The sequence below is a fragment of the Macaca mulatta genome, chromosome 1, assembly GCF_049350105.2.
Source record: "Macaca mulatta isolate MMU2019108-1 chromosome 1, T2T-MMU8v2.0, whole genome shotgun sequence".
Lineage (NCBI taxonomy): Eukaryota > Metazoa > Chordata > Mammalia > Primates > Cercopithecidae > Macaca > Macaca mulatta.
In genome coordinates, this window is record NC_133406.1 from 203,005,608 (window position 1) to 203,017,659 (window position 12,052).

At 46.3% G+C, this 12,052-nt stretch overlaps 1 protein-coding gene and 1 pseudogene across 1 annotated transcript; both read right to left on the minus strand.

Moving 5' to 3' along the window:
* Positions 1-1,216: 1,216 nt before the first annotated feature.
* LOC144334234 (ferritin heavy chain) lies at positions 1,217-1,977 on the minus strand. Its single transcript, XM_077963043.1, has one exon. The coding sequence runs from the start codon at positions 1,772-1,774 to the stop codon at positions 1,223-1,225; it is 552 nt and encodes a 183-aa protein (XP_077819169.1). The 5' UTR covers positions 1,775-1,977; the 3' UTR covers positions 1,217-1,222.
* A 6,386-nt stretch (positions 1,978-8,363) lies between these two features.
* On the minus strand, positions 8,364-10,831 carry LOC100424086 (alpha-actinin-4 pseudogene; annotated as a pseudogene).
* Between the last annotated feature and the right edge of the window lie 1,221 nt (positions 10,832-12,052).

The following is a 12,052-nucleotide window of genomic DNA, read 5'->3' on the forward strand; positions in this document are numbered from 1 at the left end:
GTTTTGCCATGTCAGCCAGGCTGGTCTCAAACTCCTGACTTCAGGTGATCCACCTGCCTCATCCTTCCAAAGTGCTGAGATTACAGGCATGAGCCACCGTGCCCGGCCATATCATTTTTTAGGTTAAATCACTAGTGAATATATTATATGTTATAACATTTTTCACTGTTGAACCAAGTATTGACCTGTGATTACACATCCTTTCTTGTACAATTTTTGTTTCTCCTGGAGTTAATAATTCCCTATTTTTCCCATTTGTTTTCTACATTAATTAATTAATTAATAATAATTAATTAATAATAATTAATTAACTAATTTGAGACAGTGACTCACTGTCGCCCAGACTGGAGTGCAGTGTCGTGATCATGGCTCACTGTAGCCTTGACCTCCTGGGCTCAAGCAATCCTCTCCCATCAGCTTCCTGAATAGCTGGGACTACAGACGTACACCACCAAGCCCGCCTAATTTTTGTATTTTTAGTAAAAATGGGGGTCTCACTCTGCTTCCCAGCCTGGTCTCGAACTCCTGGGCTCAAGCAATCCGCCTGCCTTGGCTCCGAAAGTGCTGGGATTACAGGCGTGAGCCACTGTGCCCAGCTCTATATCTTTATTAGTTGTTTTTTTCTAAACTCTCCAACACAACGTTTAAATTCCTCTGAATCTAATTTCTATACAGTCTTCATATTAGGATGCTGATCAATTAATAAACAAAACAGAATGGTCAGATGACAAGTGCTGTAGAGAAAAGCAAAGCAGGAGGTGGGGAGAGGGAAGGCCAGGCTGGGGAAGTTTCACAATGTTTAATAGGTTGGGCAGAGAAGACCTCCCTGAGAGGGTGGCCTGAAGGAGAGAGGAAGAAAACTGTGCCGACATTTGGAAGAAGTGAGTTCCAGGATGAAGAAACAGCAAGTTCATTTTCCTGGAGAAGGGAGCATGCCTCATGTGTTCTTCATGCATCTGCTAGAATTTTCACTTGCATATTTTACTGTCAATTCCACTACCTACCTCCCCAACCAAGGGCACCCCAATCTCTGAGGCACATTTTTTTTTTTTTTTTTTTTTGGGTACCAAATGTCTTTATTTGAAGGAATGGTACAAATCAAAGAACTTAAGTGGATGTTTTGGTACAACTTATAGAAAAGGTAAAGGAAACCCCAACATGCATGCACTGCCTTGGTGACCAGGGAAGTCACCCCATGGCTATAGGGAAATTAGCCTGAGGCTTAGCTTTCATTATCACTGTCTCCCAGGGTGTGCTTGTCAAAGAGATACTCTGCCAAGCCAGATTCGGGTGCTCCCATCTTGCGCAAGTTGGTCACGTGGTCACCCAATTCTTTGATGGCTTTCACCTGCTCATTCAGGTAATGTGTCTCAATGAAGTCACACAAATGGGGGTCATTTTTGTCAGTGGCCAGTTTGTGCAGTTCCAGTAGTGACTGATTCACATTTTTTTCCAAATGTAAAGCACACTCCATTGCATTCAGCCCGCTCTCCCAGTCGTCATAGTCTGGTTTCTTAATATCCTGAAGGAAGATTCGGCCACCTCGTTGGTTCTGCAGCTTCATCAGTTTCTCGGCATGTTCCCTTTCCTCATGAGATTGGTGAAGAAAGTATTTGGCAAAGTTCTTCAAAGCCACATCATCGCGGTCAAAGTAGTAAGACATGGACAGGTAAACGTAGGAAGCGTAGAGCTCCAGATTGATCTGGCGGTTGATGGCGGCCTCTGAGTCCTGGTGGTAGTTCTGGCGCACCTGCGAGGTGGACGCGGTCGTCATGGCGGAGGCTAAGGACAGGCGGCGGCTGCGGTGGCTGCGCGGCGCTGGAGCGGCGGCGGGGCCCTTGGGGCAGTCCGAGGACGCGGTGAAGAGGAGACGGAAGGCTGGCTATGGGCGGCCGGCCGGGATGGGGGACGAGCGCCGGGTTCCGTCCAAGCACTGTTGAAGCAGGAAACCCCGACGACTCTCGGCGAAGAACGTTTGGCACATTTTTTTAATGTTTATTTTTTAGATATTTTTACGTTTTATTTTTATGTTTTAGATATTTTAGATATTTTAAAGTTTTATTTTAGTTATTTTTAAGACCAGCTTGGGCAACATAGTGAGACCCCATCTCTAAAAAATAAAATAAAACAGAATTGAAGCACAGACCTAAAGGCAGAAATAACCACGGCATGTTTGAGAGACTTGCTGTGTTGCCTAGGCTGGAGTGCAGCAGCAGGATCATAGCTCACTGCAGTCTTGAACCCCTGGGCTCAAGCATTCCTTCTGCCTCAGCCTCCCCAGTAGGTGGGACTACAGGTGGCACTACTATGCCTGGCTAATTTAAAATGTTTTAAGGCCAGGCGTGGTGGCTCACACCTGTAATCCCAGCACTGAGGCCGAGGAGGGCGGATCCTGAGGTCAAGAGATGGAGACCATCCTGGCTAACACAGTGAAACCCCGTCTCTATTAAAAATACAAAAAATTAGCTGGTCGTGGTGGCGGGCGCCTGTAGTCCCAGCTACTCGGGAGGCTGAGGCAGAATGGCATGAACCCAGGAGGCGGAGCTTGCAGTGAGCCAAGATTATGCCACTGCACTCCAGCCTGGGCGACAGAGCAAGACTCCATCTCAAAAAAAAAAAAAAAAAAAAAAAAAGAGAACAGAGATATTGTCTTGTATACTTATACTGGCCAAAGTTGTATTCTTTTCCTCCACCACACACAACTATGTGATTTAACCAGTAAATTACACTGTAATGAGTTACTAAGAAGACAAATCAGAAGATTGGAGGAACAAAAGATATCTTTACAGATTTTTCATTTGAGAATGGAGTGAGAGTAGAAAGACCTGTTTCAGGCTTAAGCACCTACATATGTATATGTTCCAGAAAATCTGGCTTAAAAATACTGGTATTAACTTGTTTACATGAAACACTGAAAGGTTTTTGAATAACTACAAATTTAGTTCTATATGTATATACCAAATGAATTTTTATTCTGTGTCTCTGTTTTATGTTATCATGAAGCCATTTGCTCACATACAATAATCTGTCAAAGACTTCATTCATACCTGTTCCAAAGAGTAGTAACCAGATGGAATTCTGGTTTTTACAGCATCATGGCTAGATGGTACCTTTTGTGTATCAAAATAAACATTGTTTTTGAGACCCTGAAAAAAAAAAAAAAAAGAACCTGACATTCAAGTTACATTGGTCTCCTTTCACTGTCTCTCAAATATGCCATGTTTATTTCTGCCTTCATATCTGTGCTTCAGTTCTGTTTTATTTTATTGTTTCAAAGATGGGGTCTCATCATGTTCTCCAGGCTGGTCTTGAACTCTTGGGCTCAAGAGATCCTCCCACCCTCGCCTTCCAAAATATTGTGATTACAGATGTGAGCCACTGCACTCAGCCTGATTCTCCTTTGTAATGACTTTTCTTTTTCCTTCCTATTCAGATTTCGCCCATCCCCCAAGACGTCTCCCAACCATGGTTTCTCTGTGGTTGGCTCCCTATGGGGTGGAGCAGAAACCACCTTAGCCATGTTAGCTGTGTCTTAGGATGCTTGATTGCTCACACACACACCATCCTCACAGCAATCTTTTGTCATGGGTAAGGTCATTCCCCATTTTACAGGTGAAGAAAGGCTGGGGAAGGATCTCAGCCCACATCTGCCTGTGCTCTTAATCGTCACACAATAAATACTCTCTCCTGAACCTGGCGCACAGTAAGTCTTTGTAGATGTCAGCTGAGTTGTTCATGAGCTGTTTCATATATACTGGGGTCTCCTCACCCCCAACTGACCATGTCATGAGGCTTATGGAACAGAATGAGAGCAGGAAAAACCTCCACTTACAAAGGGCCCACCCTGTGCGAGATTCAGCACCACGTTCAGTAAGTGTGGGGAAATGACAGGAGATAAAACCAAAGGTGCAAAAGTGGTTGAAACTCGGGGATGGGAGGAGGAAGCAGAAGATTTCTGTTTCAATTATAAGCCTTGTAATACTGTTTGACTTTTAATACTATGTACAGTGTTACTTGGATTAAAAGTGAAAGTGAAGTTAAACAAATTAAATAGGGAAGTGTGGACTAGTGGACTACGCTTTAGAACTTTGGATACAGAGAGAAGGAAATACAGGGCAATAACCGTCTTATATATTTGTAGTAAGGATTGAACAAACAAGGCATTAACACAATGTTTGGCCTAGAACCAGCAGCAAGAATTATTATAACATGAAGCAGAACACAGGATCAAGGTTCATCGTGGGCTCATTAGACCTGAGAGATGTCGTGATAAGAATAGGCTATGATAATAAGAGATCATTACGGTCTCCACCAAAGCAGAAAAATGCTACGCCCTCCCCTGTCCCTTCTGCGTCCCCCAGATCTTTTTCCCTCTTCCTTCCTTTTGTTTCTTTCTTTTAATAGAGACAGGGTCTGGCTATGTTGCCCAGGCAGGTCTCAAGCTCCCAGGCTCAAGCAATCCTCCCACCTCAGCCTCCTAAAGTGCTGGAATTACAGGTGTGAGCCACCACATCTGGCCGTTTCCTCCACATTTTTCTCTCGACTGAATCCACCCAATAGAATAATTATCCCTACCAAGAACCCAACGCCCCCACATACATACCCCTTCCCTCTATCCCAACCCTTAACCCTGAGAAAAGTTAAACATCCCTGGGGCATTTTAGTTTCTAGGAAAGGGAAATATTGAATCATATTATCAAACTTTCATTCATTCATTTATTCATTCATTCATGCATATTTATTGAGTGCGTGGTATGTACCAGCCATAGTTCTGGGTGTTGAAGACCCAGTGATGAAAAAGACAACAAGCTTTACACCTTCATATTGTTTATATATAATATCACAATGACCAGAGCAGCTACTTGGGCAGCTAAAGCCTCTGGCAAGGATAATTACCTCCATTTGCAATGCCTGGTCTGATGCAGTGGAATGAAATAGAAGATATGACTTATGACACCTGGTCATTCACATCCCCCTTCTTAAGTTACCATCCTTGTACCATATGGCCCTGTCTCCTTGACCACAGCTCTTTGGACCAGTAACAGACATCTGACCCAAGCTGAGCAATTAGATTCTATCCCCAAGAATTTGCCAAAAATTAGATGTGGGGGGTGAGTTGAAAGGTCAGTCAGAGTGAGGCCCACAGCAGAAGCCAGAGTTGACACCATGACAAGCCAACGTCAAGGGCAGACCAGACTTATGAGGGGCAGATGCTCAGAGTAGGTTGAAGCAAGCAGTCCGTCTGCAAAGAGGAAAACGTGGCATCTATGCTGTAAGAAGAAACCAGACATCACTGGATCCCAGGAGGAAAGAGAAAAAGAGAATGAGCAAAAGACTCTTTTTAAAAGGAGAGAGCAGCTGCCTCAGTATCTGAGCGCTTCCAGACCCAGCCCTAGTTCCTACCAGATGGTCCAGTTCATTCTTGGGAGATGTTTTCATCCACAAAATCACTCGTCTCTCCTTCTCCTGAGTTGGTTTGAATAGTTCTTTTTTGTTGTTGTCGCTAGGAGAATGTGTGTGTGTGTGTGTGTATGTGTGTGTGTGTATAGTAATTTTCTGAAAGTTTAAAAATTCATTTTCCAAAGTTTTTTTTTTTTTTTTTTTTTAACGGAGTTTCACCATTGTTGCCCGGGCTGGAGTGCAATGGCGTGATCTCTGCTCACTGCAACCTCCACCTCATGGGTTCACCCGATTCTCCTGCCTCAGCCTCCTGAGTAGCTGGGGTTACAGGCGTGCGCCACCACGCTTGGCTAATTTTTGTACTATTAGTAGAGACCGGGTTTCACCATGTTGGCCAGACTGGTCTTGAACTCTTGACCTCAGGTGATCCATCCACCTCGGCCCCTCAAAGTGCTGGGATTACAGGCTTGAGCCACCGCACCTGGCCTCCAAAGGTTTTTTAAATGAATTTTTTGTTTTTGCTGTTTTGTTGTTGTTTCTTTCTTTTCTCTCTCTCTCTCTTTTTTTTCCCCTTAGAAAATCTGAGACTCGTGAGTTCAGAGAAAGCAAGCCCAAGACTTGCTGGGATAGGGGTTAGGGGCTTAGTCCTTTGCTGCAGAAAGTGGGGTGCTTAGCCAGGGCCTCTCATCTCCTGGCAATCTTGAGTAAGGGAAGAGAAGGAAGGAGAAGGGATTGCTTGAGGCCAAGAGTTTGAGAACAGACTGGCCAACATGGTGAAACCCCATCTCTACTGAAAATACAAAAACTAGCCAGGCGTGGTGGTGCACGCCTGTAGTCCTGGCTACTTGGGAGGCTGAGACAGGAGAATCACTTGAACCTGGGAGGCAGCGGTTGCAGTGAGCTGAGATGGCACAACTGCACTCCAGCCTGGGTGAGAGAGCCAGACTCCATCACAAACAAACAAACAGACAGCTATCCATTTGTAAACTGCTGATTTCTCTGGGGGTATTGTATTAATCTATTCTCACACTGCTATAAAGAAATACCTGAGACTGGGCAATTTATGAAGAAAAGAGGCTTAATTGGCTCATGGTCCTGCAGGCTGTACAGGAAGCATGATGTGGGCATCTGCTTGGCTTCCGGGGAGGCTTCAGGAAACTTACAATCATGGTTGAAGGTGAAGGGGGAGCAGGCCTGTCACATAGTCAAAGCAGAGGCAAGTTGGGGCGAAGGTGCCACACACTTTTTTTTTTTTTTTTTTTTTTTTTTTTTGAGACGGAGTCTCGCTGTGTCTCCCAGGCTGGAGTGCAGTGGCGTGATCTCGGCTCACTGCAAGCTCCGCCTCCCGGGTTCAGGCCATTCTCCCGCCTCAGCCTCCCAAGTAGCTGAGACTACAGGCGCCCGCCACCACGCCCGGCTAGTTTTTTTTTGTATTTTTAGTAGAGACAGGGTTTCACCATGTTAGCCAGGATAGTCTCGATCTCCTGACCTCGTGATCCACCCGCCTCAGCCTCCCAAAGTGCTGGGATTACAGGCTTGAGCCACCGCGCCCGGCCGGTGCCACACACTTTTAAATGACCAGGTCTCACCAGAACTCACTCACTATCACGAGATAGCGCTGAGGGGATGGTACTAAACCATTAATGAGAAATCCACTCCCATGATCCAATTACTTCCCACCAGGCCCCACCTCCAACACTGGGGATTATAACTCAACATGAAATTTGGGTGGAGACACAGATCCAAACCATATCAGGCATTGCCCCTACAAGCTTTTTGTAAAGCATCAGCGATTTCACCATTCTTCCGCCCAAGCTTCACCATAAATGTGGTTTGTTCTTCCTTCAATTTTAACAGAATTCATGTGGCTCTCTGGTAAGGGCTGTTCTGTTTTCAAACTGATGTCTTATCCTTTTAGTGCCTCAAGGTAGATCCTGTTCAGACATCTTGTAACTGGTTAGCACCAGTTTATTTTGGTGCAATCCATGGATAGTTTTTCATAGTATGTGATAATGTTTTTCTTTTTTTTTTTTTTTTTTTTTTTGAGATGGAGTCTCGCTCTGTCGCCCAGGTTGGAGTGCAGGGGCCGGATCTCAGCTCACTGCAAGCTCCGCCTCCTGGGTTCATGCCATTCTCCTGCCTCAGCCTCCCGAGTAGCTGGGACTACAGGCGCCCGCCACCTCGCCGGGCTAGTTTTTTGTATTTTTTAGTAGAGACGGGGTTTCACCGTGTTAGCCAGGATGGTCTCGATCTCCTGACCTCGTGATCCGCCCGTCTCAGCCTCCCAAAGTGCTGGGATTACAGGCTTGAGCCACCGCGCCCGGCCGATAATGTTTTTCTTTCTCTTTCTTTCTTTCTCTTTCTTTCTTTCTCTTTCTTTCTTTCTCTTTCTTTCTTTCTTTCTTTCTCTCTTTCTCTCTTTCTCTCTTTCTCTCTCTCTCCCTTCCTTCTTTTCTTTCTTTCTTTCTTTCTTTCTTTCTTTCTTTCTTTCTTTCTCTTTCTTTCTTTCTTTCTTTCTTTCTTTCTTTCTTTCTTTCTTTCTTTCTTTCTTCTCTCTCTCTCTCCTTCTCTCTTTCTTTTTTCTTTTTTTTTTTCTGAGACAAAGTCTCACTGTGCTGCCTGGGCTGGTCTTGAACTCCAGGGCTCAAATGATCCTCTTGCCCCAGCCTCCCAAAGTGCTGGAATTACAGATGTGAGACACAGCACCTGGCCTGTAATATGCATGTTCCATGAACTTTTTGAAGACCCCTTAGCCAGGCACAGTGGCTCTTGCCTGTAATCCCAGCACACAGAAAAGTAGAAGCAAAAGGATAGTTCACCTGTCTGGGCAACATAGTGAGACCCCATTCTCAATTTAATAAATAAACAAATAATAAGAATGAAGACCCCTTGTATATTTACCAGACCAGAAACACTAATCTTGAGAGTCTTGCTTACCTCTACCTTGTATGTGTGTGTGTGGACGCAGGTAGGAGAGAATCTCCTGGCCAACCAACAAAGAGAGAGAAGAGAGCCTACCTGCCTTTCCCCACTCAACCCCCCATAAAGGACTGACAGAGTGCTTCACGAAGATACAGACTCAGAGGAATGGGGACTGTAGAGGCCTACATCATGGGAAGGGGGCAAAGGGCTCTCCCAGCCCCTACCAGAGGCCATGAGGAAGGATGTTTGATCTAAGTCTCACCAGGGGCCTCATAGTCACTCTTGTTGTATAGAGCTATAGAGAAGGATTTGTAGACAAGGGCACCAGGCACTGGGGACCTGTTGTGGTGCCAGGTGGGCAATTCAGTACTTGACCTGGTCAGAGACACCTCTCCCTGCACCTCCTCAGTCGTGATGAAGTTCTTGTCCCCTGCCAGGACCTTGAAGGAGGTAATGACCTGGCTGTGTCTACGTTAGTGGTCTCCCAAGACCTGAAGTTGATGAAGGCTTGGGAGGCCACAAGGCTGCTATGGTTGCAGTCAACCACACTCATGATACAATTGAACTCCGCATTGCTCTGCTGCTATTCTCCACGTTGTAGCCCAAGTTGATGAAGCAGGCCTTGACCTCCTTCGGCCCCAGCACCCTGCCACGGCTCTTGTCAGTGTGGCTGAAGGACACCTGAAACTCTTGCATCTGCTCTTGGCCAGTGCCCTTGGTGTTGCAGGTGAGGATCTGGTTCTTGACCTCCCTGATGATGCAGCCAATGGTGGTGAGCAGCTGCTCCCAGCCATGCAGATGTGTTCCACGATGCAGCTGATATGCTTGTTGTTGAAGATGAAGACCTCCTGGAGGAGCTGGTGCTCTGCTTCAGCAGGTCCAGGTTCAGCTTGTGGCCCACGATGCTTTGCTCATATTGCTTCAGGTTTAGCTTGTCCTCTGGCGTCTCCTTCATCCTGATGGAGATGTACCCAATTTCCTCCATCTTGGTTTGGATCCAGGTTCCCATGACATTGGCCTGGCTGGAGAACTGGTGGTAGAGGTGCTCGTTGGACTGCTGCTTGCTCTGCTCCTCCAGAAGGACATAATCCTGCTTTGGCACCAGCTGCTGCACCTTTGCCCACCGGGAGCGGATGATCTGGGTGGGGTTGGGGGAGGTGACAGTGGTGTAGGGGTTGCTGCCTGACAGCTTGGTATGTTTGCTCTCTGTGATCCTCTGGGCCTCCTTGTGGGTGGCCAGGATAGCCTCCCTATCAGTATCTGGCAGGTTCAACTTTTGGCTGTGGGCTGAGATCAATCTTCTCGGTAGCGTAGATGATGAACGTGTCCTGGAGCTCCTCCACGGCACTCTCCATCCAGTTGTAGAAGGCGCTGCCCACTTGGCATACTCCAGGTGCAGATAATCAGTGGCCTCCAGCTGCTTCTTCATTTTCTCCAGAGCTTCCCTGTGACTGTGGGTCAGAGAGCACAGGGTTTCCCACTGCTCGTAAATCTTCCAGCACTGGGCATTGACGCTGTGGGAGTCACAGTAATCCAGCTCGTTGAGTTCCTGGGCAATGTTCTTTATGATATTGTGAAATATCTATTTGGTCTTTGATCCTGCTTCCTGGCATACAATGACTAGAAAATCATTAGAATTTCCGAAACCATGTCTTTTTGTATGCTGATGAGTGGATGGATGACTGGCAGCCCCTAGGGAGCTTCAGGATGGAGGCTGGCCACCAGAGAGACCAAGGCATAATTAGAGGGTTGGGAATTTCAGCCCCACTGCCCAACCCCTGAGAAGGGAAGAAGGGCTGAAGATTAAGTTGATCAGCAATAGCCAGCGATTTAACTAATCATGCCTATATAATGAAGCCTCCATAAACACCTCGAAGGACAGCGTTCACAGAGCTTCTGGAGAGCTGACCACATGGAGGTTCCTGAAGATTGGCATCCCCAGAGAGGGCATGGAAGCCCCAAGTCCCCTTTCCCACACCTTGCCCTATGCATCTCTTTATCTGTATCCTTTGTGATATCCTGTGTAATAAACAAGCCAATGTAAGTAAAGTGTTTTTCTGAGTTCTGTGAGCTGCTCTAGCAATTTAATGGAACCCAAGTAGGGGGTAGCAGGATCCCCAGTTTATAGCCAGTTGGTCTGAAGCATAGGCAAAAATAATTGGGCTTGTGATTAGCATCTGAAGTGGAGGCAGTCTTGTAGGACTGAGCCCTTACCCTGTGGGATCTGACACTATCTCCAGGTAGATAACCGTCAGAATTGAATTGAACTGGAGGACAACCAGCTGGTGTCTGCTGCAGATTTGATTGCTTGTTCGGTGGGTGGGGAGGACCCCACACACATTTGGTCACAGAAGCATTCTGGGTTGTGTAAGAGCAGAGGAAAAATCGTTTGAGTTTTTTCCACTCTTAGAGCCTCAATCAGCTCCACAAAGTCCTGGTGTATGGCCAGGTCACTTTCAAAGGCTTTGTGGTTGTGGATTAGGGCTTTGATGTCTGATAGGGTGGCCATCTCCTAGTCCCGCTGCTTAAGCCTGGCTTCCTTCTCATGGGTCCAGGCCTCATGGATGGAGATCTTCTGCTAGAACTTCTCTGCCAGGTGGTCGAGCTGCTCCAGCTTGTGGATATCATTCAGCAGCAACTCCTCAGTGAGCCGAGATCGCGCCACTGCACTCCAGCTTGGGCGACAGAGCGAGACTCTGTCTCAAAAAAAAAAAAAAAAAACTGGCTGGGCGCAGTGGCTCACACCTGTAATCCCGACACTTTGGGAGGCTGAGGTGGGCAGATCACCTGAGGTCGGGAGTTCGAGACCAGCCTGACCAACACAATGAAACCCCATCTCTACTAAAAATACAAAATTAGCCAGGCATAGTGGTGCTTGCCTGTAATCCCAGCTACTCAGGAGGCTGAGGCTGGAGAATCACTTGAATCCAAGAGGCGGAGGTTGCAGTGAACCGAGGTTGCACCATTGCACTCCAGCCTGTGAGACAGAGCAAGACTTTATCTAAAAAAAAAAAAAAAAAAAAAAAAAAAAAAAAAAAAAAAATTACAGTGTTAGTTTAGTGATACTGATTTTCTTTTAGCTACTGTTTGTACTATATACTGTTTGTATGTTTGTTTGTTTGTTTACAACCTTTGCTTTAACATATCTGTATCCTTATGTGGAAATTTCTTTTCTTTCTTTTCTTGAGATGGAGTTTCACTCTTGTTGCCCAGGCTGGAGTGCGATGGCATGGTCTTGGCTCACCACAACCTCCTCCCACTGGGCTCAAGCGATTCTGCTGCCTCAGCCTGCCGAGTAGCTGGGATTACAGGCGCATACAACCATGCTTGGCTAATTTTGTATTTTTAGTAGATATGGGGTTTCTGCATGTTGGTCAGGCTGACCTGACTCCTGATCTCAGGTGATCTGCCCACCTTGGCTTCCCAAAGTGCTGGGATTACAGGCATGAGTCACTGTGCCCGGCTATGTGTAAGTTTTTTAAAGCAGTATAAAGTTGCTGTTTAAAACCCAATCTGGGCCAGGTGTGGTGGCTCATGCCTATAATCCCAGCACTTTGGGAGGCTGAAGCAAGTGGATCACTTGAGCTCAGGAGCTCAAGACCAGTCTGGGCAACATGGTGAAACCTCATCTCTACCAAAAAAAGAAAAATACAAAAATTAGCTGGGCATGATGGCATATGCCTGTAGCCCCAGCTGCTTAGGAGACTGGGGTGTGAGGATCACTCAAGTC